General features: G+C 36.3%; 1 protein-coding gene across 3 annotated transcripts in view; it reads left to right on the top strand.

The window, feature by feature from the left end:
• elp4 (elongator acetyltransferase complex subunit 4) overlaps positions 1 to 14,696 on the top strand; it is a 75,297-nt gene extending 60,601 nt beyond the window's left edge. Inside the window, exon 10 of one of the 3 annotated variants that reach the window (XM_088934971.1) lies at positions 11,851 to 14,696. In XM_088934971.1, the coding sequence (XP_088791097.1) occupies positions 11,851 to 11,982 (132 nt within the window). In that variant the 3' untranslated portion in view covers positions 11,983 to 14,696. Of the gene's footprint in view, positions 1 to 5,096; positions 5,354 to 11,850 lie in introns of those variants that run through there. The other 2 variants (XM_088934972.1, XM_088934973.1) reach the window with 2 other exon arrangements.
• Positions 14,697 to 19,509: the final 4,813 nt, after the last annotated feature.

Genomic DNA, 19,509 nt, shown 5'->3' with positions numbered 1-19,509 from the left:
TCAATTTAAGTGCAAATATGTCTTTGATTGTGACAAGTCAGATTCTTCCTAATTATTTTTGTATGCTTACTTTGATCCAAGGTTGTTGTACTGATTCTGCACCCTTTTAAATTAAATACAAAACCTTAAACATACAGAGGCTGATAAATATATCTGTTGAATCTGATAGTTTGATTCATTTAAAATTAGTTGTGTTTCGAAGACCTTCCTTTGTTTACGAAAAGACACAGATCACCACATGTGTTAGAATTTACAGGTAGAATCATTAGTCAAGGGTCTTTTGGCAAGTAACAAGCTTTGGAGTGTTTTAAGAGAGAAGTCTCCTGACAGAAACAATGCCAAACTCAGATGAGACTTTCATAGGACCTTGGGGATTTGCAGACAAAGACCGTGAAGTTTTGACAAGGTGGCTAAGGTGATTGTTCATTTACTTTGACACCCAGAAAAACCCTAAAGGTGGCTTTATACACCCAGGACTTACCTAGCAGTGACTAAATATATGGCATTGCCTATAGGGACAGCAGTGCAGAGGCAAAACACAACTGGAAGCTCATGAAAAAAAATGTTTGTGTCCTGAGTGATGAGTCATCTGAAAAACAATGTAGAAGTGTAAGGTTCCCTAAGTGTAAGACTAAAAGGAATGCCCTAGTCCTCAAACCAGACAATTAATTAATTTGACTTTCTGAGGTTCTACATTATTTTCCCTCATGAGGTGAATTTTGAAGATGTACACCTGCACAGTTTGATTCTGTGGTAAGTCCTAAAATTGCATGCCATTGCCTTTAGAAAAATGTAAAACACAGAACTCTACCTGAATGTTTTTTTTAAGCTGAAATATTTCTCTTGGTCTCTTCTTTGAAATATACGATACGCTTTTGAAGACCCTCTGATGTAATCTTAATAATACCACACACTAAAACAAGGTTGCCATGTCTGTCTTTTTCAGTGTCTAATGTTGGTCACTTGAGCTGACATTTGCAACTATACAGGAACAAGTAATAGGTTTATTCCATGCTGAAAAAAGAAGAAAGAAAACACAACGTTTCTGCCGTGGAGCCTTCTTCAGGTGTTTGCAACTATGTTCTGTCCAAAATCTAAAGTCATGCGTTACAGTATGAAGAAGACACTCTACCAAGGCAAAGACCTTTTGTTTTTTGCAGGTCCTTCTTACCCATCTTTCAAATCAATGCCAAAAGAATCTGTCATTAACAATGGCAGGTGTAAAGTTGGAATATTTAATCTTAGAAATCCCAATTGTACTCCACCATACTAGATATACCTGGTGTTTTTACCTCTATCATGTCCGTAAAATTCTCAAAAGAACATTAGTAATCCTGGTCACATTCTCAAAACACTAATTTATGATGTATTGTGATGTAAGCACGTTCATCTATTAAACTATATTAAATCAATTGGTATTTATTTACACTTCAATCTGCTAACCCTCACAGAGAAAAACAAAGCCAATTAAGACATGCTTAGGATAACTAGCACTCACTTGCAACTGTCAGGTTTTAAGGGGATTTTAAGAGCTGCAACACAGTTTTCAATAATCTGATCAACAGTCAGCCAGAGTTACATGAAACAACACATTAACAATATGTGATATAGAAGTGATAATTTGATTCTTGTAATGTTATCATCTTGAAGTGGTTATAGTAGCAGTATCTTGTAATTTTTATGATTCAGAAACCATTTTTCAGGTGGGCTCCTTACAGTATCATGGTTATCATCAAAGTTAGTATCCTTATAAAAGAATCATCTTTCACATCAATGTTGTCGGTAGCCTGTTCCAGCAAAAAATGTGGCTTTATTTTTCCGGCTTTCCAAGTCAGCTGCCAGTGGTAAAGTCTGTGTACCTAATTTGATTTAGCAGCATCACTGTAGCATTTTTATGTGGTCAAAACATTTGTGCACTGTTTAATTTGCATACTTGTTCTTGTTGTTAGTAAACACAAAGATGTGTGTGAATTTTTAATGGGCCACAGAAATGCAGAGATTTGCTGAAGGTGATTGTTAGTCACTCAGTGAGGTTGCACAGCAGTGCAGGATTGTTGAAGATCTCTTTGCTGTTCAGTGCTTTTCTTATCTATATACTTAATGTTATTAACAGCATGAAATTATTGTGACGTAAATTAACAAAAAGGCATGTGGAAATCAAGATATGCCATTGAAAGACAGCATTAGGATATTTGGAGCCATTAATATATGAAGGTGCAGATAATATCTGCCAAAATATCTCGTTATTATGTTTGAATGCTTCTGTGAAGAGCTTTACCTCTTCATAGTGCTTTACCCAGTCTCTGTAAACCACTGTGTCTAATGTAAAATGTAATAATTATCTGAGCACTGTAATGTACTTCTCTTTCACAAGTTCTCAAAGTCAGAAGCATAGCTATATCATTGTGGACAAGGATTATCCAACAAAGCGTGTTTAAACATATTTCAAAATCAAAATTGCCTTGTTTATACAGGGAAGAATTAAGAAAATAAGATTTAAAGAGTAAGTTCCGAGTGTTTATTCAGAGTGTTAATTAATTTTGGAAGGAATTTGGTGTACTACATTGTTTCAGTGCATTGTACAAAAACAGTTCACTAAGACTAATTCTTATTCCAGTGCTTATGAAGGCATCCAACAGAAGTGTGTTCACTTTGTATTGAAAACCATGATGCGAGGCCTCTTAGGTAAGAGGAGATAAGTGTAAACTGGTGGTTGCAGTGCTCTTCAAGGAGAAAATATGAAGAACTCTGGTTAGCTGCTTTTCTTTTAAAAGAACAGCAGAATACATGAGTTCAGAGCTCCCAAACACTATTGCTAAGCCTTGTTGGTTAAAGTTCTGGACAATAGATATCAAGGTTCTAAGAATAGCCCTATGGGTGATAGGGTTACTATAGGCAACACCTTTCAGTGGAATTGCATTAACTTCTCAGTATGGTTGTCATTGTCTTCGGGAGTGCTGTCTTCTTGGCAAAACATTTTGAATGCCAGATTTCTTTGGAGAAGTAAGTTATCTTGTGATGGATTGCTTCCTTCAGCTGGGCTGATGCATGGCTTTTCCACATCAGTAACACAAAATGGCATGTTGGCTTTATAGCCACCCTGTTTTTCTTGAATATCAGAAAAGGGACAGAGCTGTTTTTTTCATTCCCATTTGTCTAGACAGCTAGAAATACCTGCTGCTTCATTAGTCTGTTGCTTACAGCATTGCACTAAGTTAAAGGCCAAGTATACTGATAGTAAAAGTCCAAGCTGTTTATATACACAAAACAAGCGCAAGGATTTGTGGAATTTTAATGTAACATTACCATTCATTAAACTGAGGCCATTGTTCTAAGCCTTAAGTCATCTGCATTTAACTTTAGAGGAAAAAAAAAACACCTTGATGACTAAGACTGTTACAAGAGCTGACATGGTAACCCACAGTTGACCTTTAAGTTGCAAAACTTTGTGGTAAAACGCAGCTTTTTGTATATATCTGAGGATGTCTCTTCACAGACATAACTGCCGGTCACCTCAAATGCCCTTCTCTCCCCTTGGCATGATGTTCTGCCATCTGAACACACCATCAATACCGCAATGAAGTGATCCACAGTTAACATAGTTTGAAATTGGCTGTTATACTTTAGTGTAGATTAATAGTAAGAATGGAATGTGAAAAGATGAAAATAAAAAAACACTTTCAAAATAGTTTAATTTATGTGCATTATGTTTACTTAAATGACAAGGCTGCAGAATTACAGATGCACATCCTGTGCACTGTAGACAACACTATTAAATGGAATGTAGTGCTGATGTAACCTGATGATTTGATGACTGTGAAATGAGCAGTACATCACACTACCTCAGCATTTGTGACTCCTTTTTGCTGAAACCTGCAAAAAGGAAGGGCAAATTGCCCCAACCTGGTTCTTTTACCTAAATTACAAAGTATTTTCTGTTGCTGGGGCTGGTAGCTTGCAAATTGAGGCAAATGAAGCATACTAATTATCCATGAACCAGCCACACACCTGAAGAAGGCTCCACGGCCGAAACGTTGTGTTTTCTTTCTTCTTTTTTTCAGCATGGAATAAACCTATTACATATTCAACAGGTATGCTACTGTAGTCCTAGTATTAAAGAAATAATCTGATCCTAGCATACAATATGAAATGGAGGGTACAGACCATTTGGACAAAGGTGTTTCAATGGACAAACACATTTCTAAAACTGTAATTCTCTTGCACCTTTTTGACAGGGCAAATCTGTTCTCATCTTTTACTAGTCATGAGTTCTTTGTGACCTCCTGTAGGCCCCGATCACCATTGTCTTCGGTAGCTTCACACCCTTATCCAAAGTCTGGTAAATCTTTGCTTCTGCTCATTTTACGCCTAATTAAGTTTCAGCCAGTTTCTCCGGGCTACATACACTGCAGTCAATCTTAGGACACATCATGTTTTCAGCTCCCTAATTTCTCTGAGGTACATGCAACAGCTCCCGCAATTAGAAAGCTGGATTTTTCAAAGAAGTTTTAAAAATATTCTTGTTAATTTACACTTCTCTGTCTTTGTCAGGAAAGCACTTCCCTAATTCAGATGAATAAACTGTAATAGGAAAATGGAGTACATCTAAACATATCAGGCATTTAATTACTTTAAAACTATCATGTTTTAAGTGGTGTTATTTTACAGTTGTTATGAGCAATATTTCTAGGAGGAAATGCTGAGAATTCTTAAAGAATTCCTAAAAAATTCTCTTAATAGAAATTATTCTGGTCTTTTTAGAATGGTGTAAAGTTAAAGGTGATAAGAGAAGAGATTTGCTTAGAGTTGTTTCTCAGGATCCTTGCTTTCCTCTTTTTCCCATTAACAGAGCAGGCGAGTTAAGTGCCACTCTGGTCTAAAACATGCTTTCGAAATCGCAAACATGCACGTTTAAGAATCTGTGTTTGTAATTTTGGCTATCAGTGAAGAAAATAAGATTAAAAGATATGAGAGTGTATTAAGTAAAACTCCAAATATGTTGTCAAAAAATATGGGCTGTAGCTTTCCAGTCCAGCATATTCAAACTGAAAGAACCACTTACACGTATTTTTCTTCTCCCCTCATGCTGTCTACAGGCCTCCCTTAAGCCTTGGGCGAAAGCTCGCTGTGTTCAAATATTTAAAGCGAGCTGTCTTCTGAACACCGCCAGTGCTGCATTAACTCCCTGCACACAGAGCCTCAGATATGCGACAATCCTATCTTTAAAACATCATGGGGAGTTAACCTTTTCACAGTTCAACCTCTTCACACTGAAGAAAAGAACTCAAGTATTGTGAGATATGTTTTTTATATTTGTAAAGTCATGCTTACACGGTAGTGATAAGTAGAACAATATCCCAAATCTTACAACATTAAATATTAAGTTGTGTATTAAAAAAATTATTTTCCTGGAGTATCTTATTTTCCAGTTTTAAAAAAGAAAAAAACAAAAGGTGACACTTAGTGTAATGACCTTTTACATTAGATCCTTGACCTGTGCATTCTCTAATAGGCTGAAGGAGAAAAATATACCTCATTACACAAAGCTTCATTATTTGTAATAGATATTTATTAGATATTTGATGCAAAGCAACATTTTAAATTACATTTTGTATCTTGTATGAACTAGTATTGTATGACAGAAAATTGACATATTTTAAAAGTATATAGTTACAAGTCAAGCAAAATAAATATTTAGCGTATCCTTTATCGCCTTTTTTCTGCGCAGTCTGTCAGTTACATTACCCACAGTGCATAACAGATAGAATCTCTGCCTTTTGCATATTTCAAAGGTTATTTTAGTTCAGTGCAGGCGAGCAGGTGACATAGATTGCAAGTGACCTTTTCGAATAAAAAGGCAATAGGATGAAATTCCTTGTTACTGAGACAACCTGAAATTAGACCTAAAGTTTTTATCTTTTCGTTTTCTGAAATGTTGGAGTTAAGTTTAAGATCAGTTAAATATAATGTCTGATTATATACAAGTTCAGATACAAATTCTCTTAAATTTTCTTTATTTTTCCTGGTTGGTCATCACTGTAACAAAATTATAACTTATGTAAATACTTGCTTAATATGCTGAGTTAAATATGCTGTATGGAGCGAAAATCTTTGCTATTGGCTTAAAATTATTATATTCGACTAGATTACATCTGATATTCTTTTATTCACCATATCTTCTAGACATACTGTGCTCATATTACCATTCATAAACAAATCTGTGATTTTACACACCAAGTGTTAGAGAGGTGAAGAAGTACATTTTGTATTTATGGAAGAGGTTGTTAAACCCTGGCTGGTTTATTCAGTAAGGACTTTCTGAAGCCATTTAATAGAATTAGTGCATCACTGTGCATTGGTTCCTAAAAATTTAAACTTCATATTGTTCAATACCATTCACAAATTTTGAGATGTCTTAGCTAGGGTATATTACTTGTTAGACATTAGGTACATAACCATTAACAAAACATAATTTTGAAGGGATCTACTTTTTTCAATGCATCATGCAGAATAATGTTTTAGGAATTGTTGTACAATGTTTCCTTGTATTCATATTATTTGCATTTCACCTTTTTTATGTATCTATGGCTTCTTTTGTCTGTTTCGTTTTTACTTTTTTCTAATTGCTCTTCTGTTTCTTTTTTATGCTTTTGTGTTATTGTATACTGGTAACAAAAACCTGCCCCCCCATAAAAAAAAACAAAAACAAAAGGAGCTGTAGAGCTGTATGGGAACATGAGGTGCTAGCAGCTGATTTCCAAGGAGCTTGTTTGAAAAACACAAACACAGGCACGTCCATGAGCGGAAATGTCCTGCACGAGTGTGCAGAGCTCAGTGAAGGTGAGAGTGGCTGGGCTTTGCGCACAGCAGGAATCACTCGTTCCTTTGTGATGATGAGGAGAGAAAGCAGGCCTCATCGACCCTGGCTGCTGACCCAGCCCTGGGCACACTCGGTGACAGCTCCTGACTGCCAGGAAGCTGCAAGCCATCGCTGTCCCAGACCCGCCCAGCAGGGGGCATTTCAGGCTTTGCGGGGCACAGTGTGTGTGTGTGCCTTCCGGGCATCAAGAGCTTTTACAGGAGGTAGAAGACAAGATAAGTAAGAGGGAAAAGGAAAGGTGCATGCCCTCGCTACTATTACTGCAGGAGCCAAGAGCACTTAGGATTAATGGTGCAACAAAGATACGGTACTGCAAACTGACAGTGGCTCGAAGTCTTTAGCGAACAGGCATTGTGTTTACACAGTAAACACCTTTAAAGGCAATCAAATAGAAGGGGTGAGAGTGAAGAGAAGAGAAGTGTTAAACCGTTCAAACTATTCTGTAATCTTTGAACAGTTTAGTCATTTTTACCAGTTCAGGAATATGGTTAGTAGATTTTCTTCTTAATTTTCCTTAAAACAGAAAGGGACTAGGTGAACTGGCTTAAATTTATCCCTCTTTTCTAATCAATAACCACTTTTGTCTTCCAACAACAACCGCATCCTATATTGACCAGAAACGAGGTCAAGACATGCAAGAGTGTCTGACAGCTAAACAGTTTTGCAGTAATTGTCTCTATGTTGGTTCCTCCGAGAGCCACATTTTTGACTTTCCTTTTATAACGACAAGCTTTGCTAGGACAGCTGTGACTGCATCAGTAAATTAAACATGATTGCAATTATAAAAAAAGAAATGTAATTTTTTTATTGGATCTAATGTTTTAATAATTGTTACCCAGTTTAAATATTTTATTTAATATTCTTAATAGTTTAGAAGTGCATGTATTGAAAATGTTACAGCCGTACCTTACTATACATTTGCAAACTGGAAAAAGGTCTCTTATTAAATGAATACCCAGTGCTAAAGTTATAAGGGAACATGTTGTGGGCTGTGGAATTCCTTTGATGCTGTACTTAAAGTGAGGTTATTTCCTTAATCTCCGTTTTGTGAAATTAAAATAAGTGATACATGCACAACTTAACTGAATAAAGTCTTTTATAAGTCGTTTTAGAAAGGTCTCTCTCTTTCTTTTTGTGCAAATCAAATTTCTGTTTGTATCACTTGTACATACTGTACACTTATCTGCATGGGATTTTCAAATCACATGATAGGTCTACTGGCCTAGACTTGTGAAAGAAGTCACCACGCAGAAAACGTGCATGTGGAACCCAAGAGCAGCCAAGCAGGCAAGTCGTAGTTACCTCATGTAATGATCCTGTCCAGTTTTGAAGGAACCCTGTCTATATAATAATGTTTCAAAGAATCCACGCATTGAAGGTCCTAGGATTTTCTACTTGCTGCTCCAGATCCTTGAATGTTATTTTTTTCCCTGAACGTTCCCTGTACTTTTGTGGATGTCCTTTCTCTTAGTTTCAGTGTAAAACTCCGCTCAGTGACTCTTTTCTGAGCTCGTGGTGTTCCCCAGCTCCCTGGTCTCCATGCTCAGGTGAGCTGCTTCAGCTTCAACACCCTGAACGAGGCCCTCTGTCCCACTGGGCACCATTATGGTAGAGGTGATTGGGGTGCTGCTGGACTCATCAGCTCCCATCTTCTGGAAGTGCATTGACTGGTTCTTCTTTCTCCATTCCCATTCAGAATTTGGGCATAAAACCAGAGACTTCTTTAAAGCTTAGATCATTGCCTGTGTGGATTTGTCCCCTTTTGACACTGAGATCACTGCTGCAGAGGAACCTTTCTTGAGATGGACTTTTTCTGTTTTGCTGCAGTCAAGGCAGATATATATTTTTCATCCCACCTTAACAAATGTCAAAATCTTACCAGATCTGCCTCTGAAACTTTGAACGTAATGTTTGCTCTTTGCAAAATGTATTTTTGTTGTTTTTTAATGTTCTCGCACACTCCAGTGGAAATTGTGCTATTTGAAATATAATTCTTGAACTTCTATTGACAGACAGACAGTACTTCCTCTTGCATGGTTGCCTCTTTCATGTCCTCATTCTGTTTTGTACCCTACTGCTTTATCCTTTGCAGTGTCCCAGTAATGTTGAGGCATTTGAATTTGAGAAGAGTACAGCAAATGTACTTGAGGTTAGCAGATGACCTTGTTTTACCTATACAAAACAGTTATAATCAAACAGCTAGTCTATATATTCAAGATACAGCAGTCAAAGCCATGTATTTATTGAACCCCAGTGATGTATTTCCCATTCCAACCGAAAAGATATATTTTTCTGGCATGTGATATTATCTAATTGTTTTAAAATTGTTTAAATGTCTGTTAGAGCAGCACTAAAGAAAAAGTCTGAACCTGAGATGGCTCAGAAGAGATGAATATACTGACTGCAAATTGTTCTGTTCTAATATGTGAATAAACCGGCCTTCTGTAGGGAGCTGTTTAATCTCCTGTACCCACAGTGTGTTTTTGATCACACATTTTATTACCCTGTTCTTAAGAGAAGAGCTCAGGTGAAATGGTAGTACTGCATCTTTAAATCTTGGTGACCTTTTCCCTCAGTGCTGCACATGCTCAGTTCATTGACTTAGCCTCCTGCCAAACTGAGGGTGTGTGACTTCTAGATACCAGTGTGATTTTCACTGAGGATTACTTATATGATATTGATTTTTTAAACAAAATTCACGCTACAGTACGCTTTCAGAGCCAAGCTGAGGCTTGATCAATGCATTGTTTTTTTTAATTACACTTCAGTGATTTTAAAACATCAAATGTTTCTGAGGAGCATTAACAAGGAAACAAGCTTATAGTAGCTTTCTTTACAGCAGAATCAGCCTGCTAACCATGTGTACATAATGATTCCTGTTGTGAGGCTGAGGTGCTTAAATATAGATGGTGCTGCTACTGAATTTATTTAAAAAAACTTCTAGATACAGCTGAAAGGGAAATTTAAAGAAGGTATGATAGTTACACAAGACAATATTTAAATACCTGAAAAGTGCTATGTAAATACAGTACAAGTTTCTTCTGATTATTATTTTTATCATCATTATTATTATTGATGCCTGTGTTACCGCTATTTCATGTACAGTCTCTCAAGTCCTGCTGCAGTTTTACACTCTAGCATTTTAATGGTCATGTTTTCCAAAATTTGCATAAATTGCTGTGAATAGATTTAATTGTAATGCAAAAGTAATAATCAGCATAGACACAAATGCGAATGACAGCTTTCCTGTTCAAGAAAGGGTCATTTGAAAAGTAATAATTACTTCATAAATTTTGCTGATTTTGTTTGTTTTCTTTTTTTTCCCCCCCCAACACATTCTTCAGAATTTTTTTTTCTTTATCAACAGCCCAGAGCAGTTATCAGCTTTGACAAGCTATTGAAAAGTATTGTGCAAACAATGAAGTTAAATTGTGCATGAACTCATATACACATATACATCCTGCAGATAAGCTTGTTTGGGCTACTGGGAGCAATTTCTCCGCCCTGGGGAAGAGCAAACTCAAGTGGTCTTCAAGCTCTCCACTTGTAGGAGCGCTGTTCATTTGTTTTCTTGTAAACAGCAACACTTGGAGCTCGGACAAAGAGTACAAGCACCTTTATTAAGAATGAGATAAGTATCTATGTGTGGACAGGAGCATTCCTTTATTTGTAGCTTAAGGGAAGCTGTGCAGAATCAAGTGTATTCAGAGGCTCTTGAAGCAAATTACAGGCCTGTTTAAACCTTAGGATGGAGAACCCTGATGGTATTATTTCTCAAGTGCCAAGGGCCCCAAACCTGATCCAGTTAATAAAGAAACCCTCTTAACCCCCTTTAACACTTTCTACTTTACCTTCTTTGGATTTATTTGAAGGGCACTTATTAAATGTTCTTTTGTTGAAAATGTTGGCACAAGCTGACTAAGAAAGATTAGTGTTCATGTGGAGCAAGTTGTCGTGGTAAACCACTGAATTTAATGACTTTGGTGTGTCACCAGTGTATTGCTGACACTAAGAGTACATGGTAATAAATAGTTAAAACATCATTCTTTTATCCACTTTTCATGTTGTATGCGAGCCCGAGCCATAGTAAAGCATTAGACATTACACTGCAAGAATTTTCAAAATATATTTTACTGAAACATTCCAAGTTAATGAATCTTGCTTTGGTCCCATGTGCACTGGAGAGATTGTGCATGTTTTTTTAATGCTTTATTTTGGTTCATTTCAGTTATTTTAAAATGGCGGTATGTTTCAGTAATTTAAAGGTTAATAGGTTTAGGTTTTATGTTGTCATTCTCATTTTGAGACCTTCTCCAAGTAGACAACAAGCAGCTTGAATATTAATTTTGAAATGTTTTTCTTCAAATAGAAACCATTTTGGTTAAAATTGCTAGCACATTCATTGTTAGTATTGGTTTCAATGTTTTATGTTTTGCTAATTTCTAATTTGATGATTTGGACATGCAGTGTAACCCAAATAATCCTCTTATCTGAAAGAATTACTAACCTGCAAGAGGTGGTTTCAGTTATATTTATTTTAAAAAGATTGGTCTCATAATAGTTAGATCTTTACGTGATAGCAATTACAATAAAAAACAAATCTAAGGTCTGAAATTTGCATTTTAAATTATTCTCATTTTCTGAGTTTCTTGGACACAGCTGCAGTACGAATTTAGCAGCAGTTTGTCATTTGGCATCTTTTATTTGCGTAGCAAACTCCACAAAACCAACTCACGCATATAGTTTATTAAAATGAACAGACTAGAATTACTGAGATCTAGAACACATCTGCTGCAGAGAACTGTACGGCAAATAATTGTATCCTGTCATATTTAAGTACTTCTTTAAAGCAAAAATTGTGACAATTTGTTTCTCTGTCTCTTCTTCTCCATCTCTCCTTCCCTCCCTCTCTCTCTAATTCTCCACTGCTCCCTCGCTTCTGTTTCTCTTAAAATTCTCCGTCTGTACAGAGACTGCACTTGCCTCCAGACTTGTCAGACACAGTGAGCCGTTTGAGCAAACAGGATCTGGCAGAATCGGCCAAACTGCTGAGACTGGGATGTGGCACTACAGCCACAGGCAAGAAGCACCTGGACTTCTAGTGGTTTTTATTTAACCCTTTCACTTGCGATTTACATGACATTCTAATTATGGCTGGATGTTGTAATTAATCCTGACCTATTCTTTCAGTATTTTTTCCTAAATTCCAGAATTTAGGGGAAATTTTCAGAATGTATACTCCTGAAAATATTAAGAATGTATACTCTTCCATCTGATAAAAATACATGTTTTTCGTGTTGCAAACCACAAGGTAAATACCATTGGGAACCTTTGGTGTTCCAGAGACAAGCATGTGAATTCTGCTGTTTAGTGTCATGATAGTTTTCTTGATATTTGACATTAAAAGACGTTAATTTTGATGCTACAAGACTGGCTTCCTACAGACAGCAGCAAAATGGTATATGGTTTCTTGTTTATCCCTGCACTCCAGTCTGGAGATGTGTTTTGTTTGCAGTTCAAAGGGAAGTTTTTTTCTGATGAAAACAGATTGTCCCTGTAAATGATGTCATCAAGATTTCATGACACATGGTTGATGCACAGTACTACATCAATACTTGTGATATTTTTTCAGAACATTTCAAAGCAACCAGTGTCATTTCACCTGCAAATTACATTGAATAGAATTTTGTTGTTGTGCCTTATAATAGGTTTGTCACTGTAATCCTACATGACACTCATGTGAAATAAGATGTATTGTGTTAATATTTGCTGTAAAATGTATTTCTGAATAAAAGTTAAGAAAAAATCTTATAATTTAAAATACTTTTTTTTTGCAGAATCCAAACAGAGTCTTGACGATAAAACGAAAGATTAAATGGTAGGTGGTATTGGGTCTCTATCAATAAAAAGCCAGTAAAGGTATGCTCCCTGCAGCAAAATGAACACTTAAGGCTGAGTGAGCATTGCTACCTTATTAAATGTGCCTTGTGTTCATCCACCTTTCTGTAGCCTGACCTGCAATTCACCTTTGCACTTTTCAGCATGATACCATAGGTAAAGGTACTGCATTTGTTCCAAAACATGTTAGCTCTGCTTATTTCTCTGAAAGTACTGTGGGTGTACACCAGTATATTATTTCCAGCTACCAATATATGTGATTGAGTTCAGCTCCATAAACTTTAATTATTTAAACATTAATTACTTGATTATTTTCCAAAAACCTCTGGTATTTCTAGAAATGAGCATATTGCCTTCATCTGTAAAAATGTAGGAGGTTTTTTAGTTGTTCTTGGTACAATGCAAATGCTGAGGCTTATTGAATATGTCTGTTGTCATTTAGCATTATTGACAAGCACCAAAAGAATAATGCTAAGTAAACTGATATGACTATGGAGTCTTTGTTTTATATAATAGCGAAGGTTTAGTCAGAAATCAAGATACAGCATGAGTAATGCTATGGAACATAACACTTTTTTTCTGAATAAAAAACAGGTTCATACTATACTTAATCAGCAATATGTTTTTTATGCTAAAATTGCCCCTGATTGCATGTAAAATTAACTCACTCCAACTATTTTGAAAGCCTTTCTTTTTTCTTCGAATGTGTCATTAAAAAGAAACATCTTTGTTGTGTTTTATTTTCTCTCCCCACTTTTTGTGGAACAAAATGTTGCTCATTTTTAAATTTGTGAACACACGAGGTCAGGTTGTCACATGTCACTTAATTACTCCCTCTTGGTTTCCTGTGGTAGGGTGAAGCATTTTCTCTCAATGACATGTTCCTCCACAGCTTACATTTTGATATAAAATTATTACAGTGGCTAAGGGTCATCTGACAGATGGAATGCCTGTCAATCACAGATGTCAGGATCATTTGGTTTGTGTGGTGGACAATGAAATATGAATGCTGTCTTCCTATAACTAGTTTGAGTCCCTGCTGCACCACACCCTGCCTGCATGTACAGAACATGCAAGCCAAATGATCAGTGCATTACAGAATTTAAAAACTTAGAACCATTTTAATATAAATATAACTGGACTGCCATTATTGTTCATGGGCTTTAGTATACTGTTGGCATACCTGTTATTGATTTTGAAAAAGGCTAACAGAGTGGTCACCAATTCTACGGTCCCTTCCTAAGCAAAGATAGATCCTCATCTTGTCTTGAACAAAATGGAATAAAAATAATTTAGTCCACCATACTAAATATTAGTTAATATAAAATTATAGGGTAGCAGAAACCTGAAAAAAGTTAGTTTTAATCATTGCACTTAAATATATGAAAACTTAATCCATTAATAACTGTGTTGATGAATCTTGCTGCTTTACAGTTTATTAAGTGTAATTAATGCTTGGGGATCTGCTGTGTCCGTGCTATGATGACTCTTAAATAGGATTGCATTTTGTTTGGACTGCAAATGTACATTTTTCAAATTGAGAATTAACCAAGGTGCATGAACCAGCAGTCCTCAACAGCAAGCCTGTTTTGATTTTGAAATCTTTAAACATATTTTTAAATCCTCAACCGTTTTTGCATTAAATTTTTTTTCCTGATTTCATTTTGAGAATTTAGTTTTTTGTTGTAAGTGTGAACACAGTCACCACTTGTTAACTTTATCTCCCTTTCTGATAACTTCCATGTGGCATCAAAGGCAACAGTGTTGCATAAAAAATCTGTCTGGTCTTTGTTGACTGTTACGCAGATGCACAGATACTGTATAACAGCAATGTTATTATGTATATTTCCAAAGCTAAAATTTCAGTAAGCTCATATCGTTGTCTAAAATAAAGTCTTTCTTTTAAAAGAAAAAAAAATGTTTGGAATGTAATTTTTTTACTTTTCAAGTGAAAGCTTTCTTTTTAGCTCAGGCCTTAATTGTATACATTGACACTAATTAGAAAGCAAAACTGAGATAATCAACAGAGTATTTTGAAATAATGCTATACATAGTCAAGAAATTTTTATTACTAAATTCATTGTTTTGCTAAATTAAATTAATTTGTGTAAACTGACCACGTTTCTACAATGCTTTTTCTCTTGTCTTTGTTTATAGTCTATGAATCTGTACTGTATTTACAAAAATGTTGATTGATCTTAGTCTGCTTGTCTGCTGGTTTTCATTTCTCCCCAGAGGGTGTGTTGTGACTAGTTGATTGTAGCCACAGTGTGAGACCGTATACAGTTGCTACAGAGCTGGAAGACACAAGTTATAGTTTTTCCTGTCAAGTATTTTTGGGGAGTGTTGCTATTGTATGTATGGTTGGTTAATCGGAAATTTTGTACAAATGTTGAATATCATGAATTTGCTCATAAATATATTCCACAAATCAGAAAAGACTAATGAAAACTGGGAGAAAGTACGTTTAAGACTAGGAATGAGTGGCACTTCTTCACACAAAGAGTTGTGGGGCTCAAGAGAGACCCAATCATGTTATAGAAGCCGATGTTCCCAGGTCTTCTTTCAAGAAGTGGCTGGATGAGCTCCTCTGATCTGTCAGGTGAATGGTTTCCCATCAAGTATGTTCTTGTTTCCTAATCCAGAGAGTAATTTTTCAGTTATGTGCATTTTATTACCTTCACATTGATACAGAAAATATGTGGATTCCAGATCATTATTAAGAGTCTCTTCTGTTTCATCCTGAATACATCTTTTTTGTAATTTAGTTGTAAAAGCAGAGGAAAATATCGTATGGCACAGTTAAATTCAAGTCGCTTGCTTTTATTTGTACGGTGCTTTGCATTTGTGAAACGAAGTGTTTCCTATATTTCAGCCACCTCAGGCTCAACCATATAAATCATTAAGTGCTGACAACCCCACTACACAGCAGATAAGGTGGTGAAGTGAGAAAATACTTAAACTGGATTAAGGGAGAAATGTAAGTAGGTCACCTTGATCACCCCTACTTTCACGGACAGTGCCATGAGATCTTCAATGAAAAAGTAGTGGGAACTCAGTTTAAGATTCTATATGAAGAAAACTACCTCCTCCAGTACATTTGGGTATTCCGATCCAGAGGATAGCGATGTCATCTATCCTGCCAACTCCACATCCAGCAGAAACGTTCATCCCAGTACTGATCAGGTCCACCCTTGCTTAGTTTCTGAGACCTGACGAGAATTACAAGGTGCTTAGGTAGAACTACTCTACAGCCTAATATACTGTATGTACCTGTAACAATGTTGTATTCACATAAGGTCTTTCATCATAGGCCACTCAGGTCAGTAAGTACATGAAATAAAGTACAAAATGTTCATTGCTGTGATACAGAATATATTTAGCATGATGCAGGTAGGTTGTCGTTGAATAAACTTGGTAGTATTTGCGTGGGCAGTTCCCAGCTTCCTGGAGTTGTTCACATGGGCATTTAGCGCAAGGCCATCCACAGTCAGCTGCAGCAGACAGCTGGTATACAGTCCTCCTAATGCTGCTTCTGGTGGTGTTTGCAGAGTTATATCTTTTATCTGAGAACATAATCCCTTTGCATTCCTCAGGAATTGCTGTTGTCCTTTTCAGCCATCCCAGGAAACAAAGGAAAGGGTGTTGATGTCCGTGCTGCTTGGACTACTGAGTTTTTTACACATTTGACAAACTGACTTCACGTTCCAGGTGACTTTCAGTCTAAATATTTGTTTTCTAAATAAATGCTTGTACATTAATGTAGAAAACAAGTATCTCCCTCAGCCAGGTGGATAGAAAGCTAACTCTGGGATAAAAGAATAACCAGGAAGAGCTGTCCCTCAACATCCTGTGTTCTTAATCCCACACAAGCATTTCTGGGAGTGGCAGAGAATCCCACAGGATCTTCCCCACACGTTGAGTCTTTCTGGATCTCTGTACCAGTGCAAACAGCTTTGACTTCTGTTGGGCCTGAGAGCTGAGGTGTTGCCTTGTTTATAGCAAGAGTTTCTACAGTTGTGTTTCAGTGTGAACTAAACATACAGCTGCATGTTATTTGTGGGTGTACTGTGTCAGCTAATCAAACCTTTAAAGATAGGTGTTAGAATCAGAAATATTTGTATAGCTATGTGGTGATGCCAAGTGATTATATATGTACATATAGATCGTCCTGTTATAATTTGTGATGTGCATGCATGTGCGTATATGTGTGACTAATGAACTGCTTCAGAAACCCAGTCACATGTCAGAAACACAGAAGTCTGTATCCCAATTAGGTCACAGCTTGTCTGTTCTGAGGTAGAATGACTTCTAAACGATCTTACATATTAACTAAAAATAGCTAGAAAGGGGCCTAGAATGTTTCCTTCTCGATTACTTTTTTTCCATGAGTATGTATTGTATGTGCTCTGGTTTCCTCCCACAGTACAGAGATGTACTGGTACTGTTAATCGGCCCTGGTGTGAGTGTGTGTGCATGTTTCTGTCTGTGTTTGCTCAGCAATGGACTGGTGTCCCATCTCGTCTTGCGTCTGTTGCTTGCTGGGATAGTCTCTGGCTCCCTCGTGACCCTCTTCTGGATAAAGCAGTTAGAAAATGGATGTATTGTAAGGGTTTTTTTTGCATTATTTACCTATTGTTTGCACTCAATGCTTTTTAAAGTTTGTCTTGTCACTCCATATTACTTCCATTAGTAAAGGAAAAGCAAATCCTTATTAAAATGCTCCACACTGTGGGCTTATTTGAATGTGAAAAGACTTACGTCCGTTTTTATGTCAACATTTTGACCAAACAGGATATTAGTTGTATTTGTGTACAATGTTATCACATCTCTTCCTTTTCAAAATTTAGAGAGTGTTCATCTGATTGCATAAGCATTCATTCTTTACTGTGATAAATGATGGGGTCTTTATCTTCCTGCTTATAATAATCTCTATTTGCTAAAGTGCTATCACATTAAACTTCAAAAAGAACTGTTGTCAGTACAGGAAACAACAGATGCCTAAGGGAAAATCATAAATCAATAAACTAAAAATGTTTTGAGGCTAGTTTTAATTTTGTCCAAAATGTTCTGAAAAAGAAATGTGTTCTGTGGTCTAGGAGTATAGAGACCATTTCACCCTTGCTCTGTAGTCTGAACTACAGGACAGAAAAGGTACCTACTGTATATAAGACCAAAAATGATTCAGAGTGAGCATGTAACTAAACAATACATCAGACTTATAAAGGCAGGGAAGTATTTAATGTAATTTATAAACTCAGTTGGAAGCCAGTGCAGAGATGCAATGACAGGAGTGATATAAGCAACAGGAACAAGTAAGGTTTTATTCCATGGTGAAAAGAGAAGAAAAGAAACACAATGAAAGAAACATTGTGTTTCTTCTCTTCTCTTTTCAGCACAGAAATAACCTTTACTTGTTCCTTTGCAGCCTATGCATGCTGACACAACTGCCTATTTGAACTATATAAGCAACAGGCCAAGTCTTGAATGTTTTAAAGGAAGTTTACAATACTGTTGCCAATAATGTGTGATCGTTTCTGCAATATTTTGCAGTGATTCAGAAGTTTACAGTTTTTGGTGCTTCATATACTTTAGGTTAGTTTCATTCTAACCTAAAGTAGATGTAACATTAGAGAAACAACTTTTAAAAAAGTATTCAAGACCTTAAACATGAAGGGAATAAAAGTAATTGGGTTAAGTTGAGTGTTGCTGTTGTAGAACTGCATCATATTCTTAACATTTACCCACTGTCATTAGGAATACTGCACCTTTATAGTAGGTATGAGGTTAATTTTAGATGGCTCATGCTTGTGTGTGTGTGTAAAGTTAAAAGAAGCAGGGTGCTGAAGAAAAACAGGTAGAAACAAAGAGGAAGCAGCTTATAGTACATATTGTTTCTGTAGACTGGTACAATCCCTCAGTTGAGAACAGAATATTTTTGGCCTTCCAAGTCAGTTTTACATTCAAAAAGCAAGAGCTTCCACATCCGGTAGACAAAATAGATGGAGGTTAAGTACCCTCACCATTTCATGGAAGAGGAATGGATGTCATAGGAACTTATATGCCACTTGGCAGCTTCCTTCAAAGTTGTAAAACACTCTTGTACTGAGTTACCTGCTTGTTAAGACATGTACACAAGTACAATTGAATAGTTATGTTCAGTAAGGTGATCTGGGTCACAGCGGATTATAACTAAACCATTTAAGATTTTTATTTACAGAAAAGGCGTAGAAATAATTTTGCAATTGTTTTTGTGCTCTCCTTGAAATTGCCATTTGCATGGCTTACCTTCCAGGGGTGTTATAATAATAATGCTGTGAATTATTTCATTCATGGTCAGTTATCGCACCACTCAGGTAAACAGATAGCTCTAGAAATTGATAATTGCTTAACATGATGTTAAGAAAATAAAATTAACATATTTGAAAAATGAAGGGGAATTGCAAGCCCAAACAGATATTTAAGAAAAAGATTTTGGATTAGAAGTGCATAGTGTCTGATCACCTGCCTCTCACATGATTTGTTCTGGATATTTCACATGTGTTAGAGATTCCCTCTGAGTTTACGTATTGGATATAAGAGCAGAACAGCAAGGCATGATGTATACATCTTCTAAGTACAGTAGGAGAATGTCGAACACTTGGGCAAGTATGACAGCATAATATTCTTCATTTTGGTTCAGCCATTGAAATTTAAAGAAAATAAATAACTGACTTTAATCTGAAGTTAAT

This window comes from Atractosteus spatula, chromosome 16 (genome assembly GCF_055471065.1).
Source record: "Atractosteus spatula isolate fAtrSpa1 chromosome 16, fAtrSpa1.hap1, whole genome shotgun sequence".
NCBI lineage: Eukaryota > Metazoa > Chordata > Actinopteri > Semionotiformes > Lepisosteidae > Atractosteus > Atractosteus spatula.
Note: the sequence above shows the minus strand (reverse complement) of the source record. Positions and strands in the feature narration are given on the sequence as shown.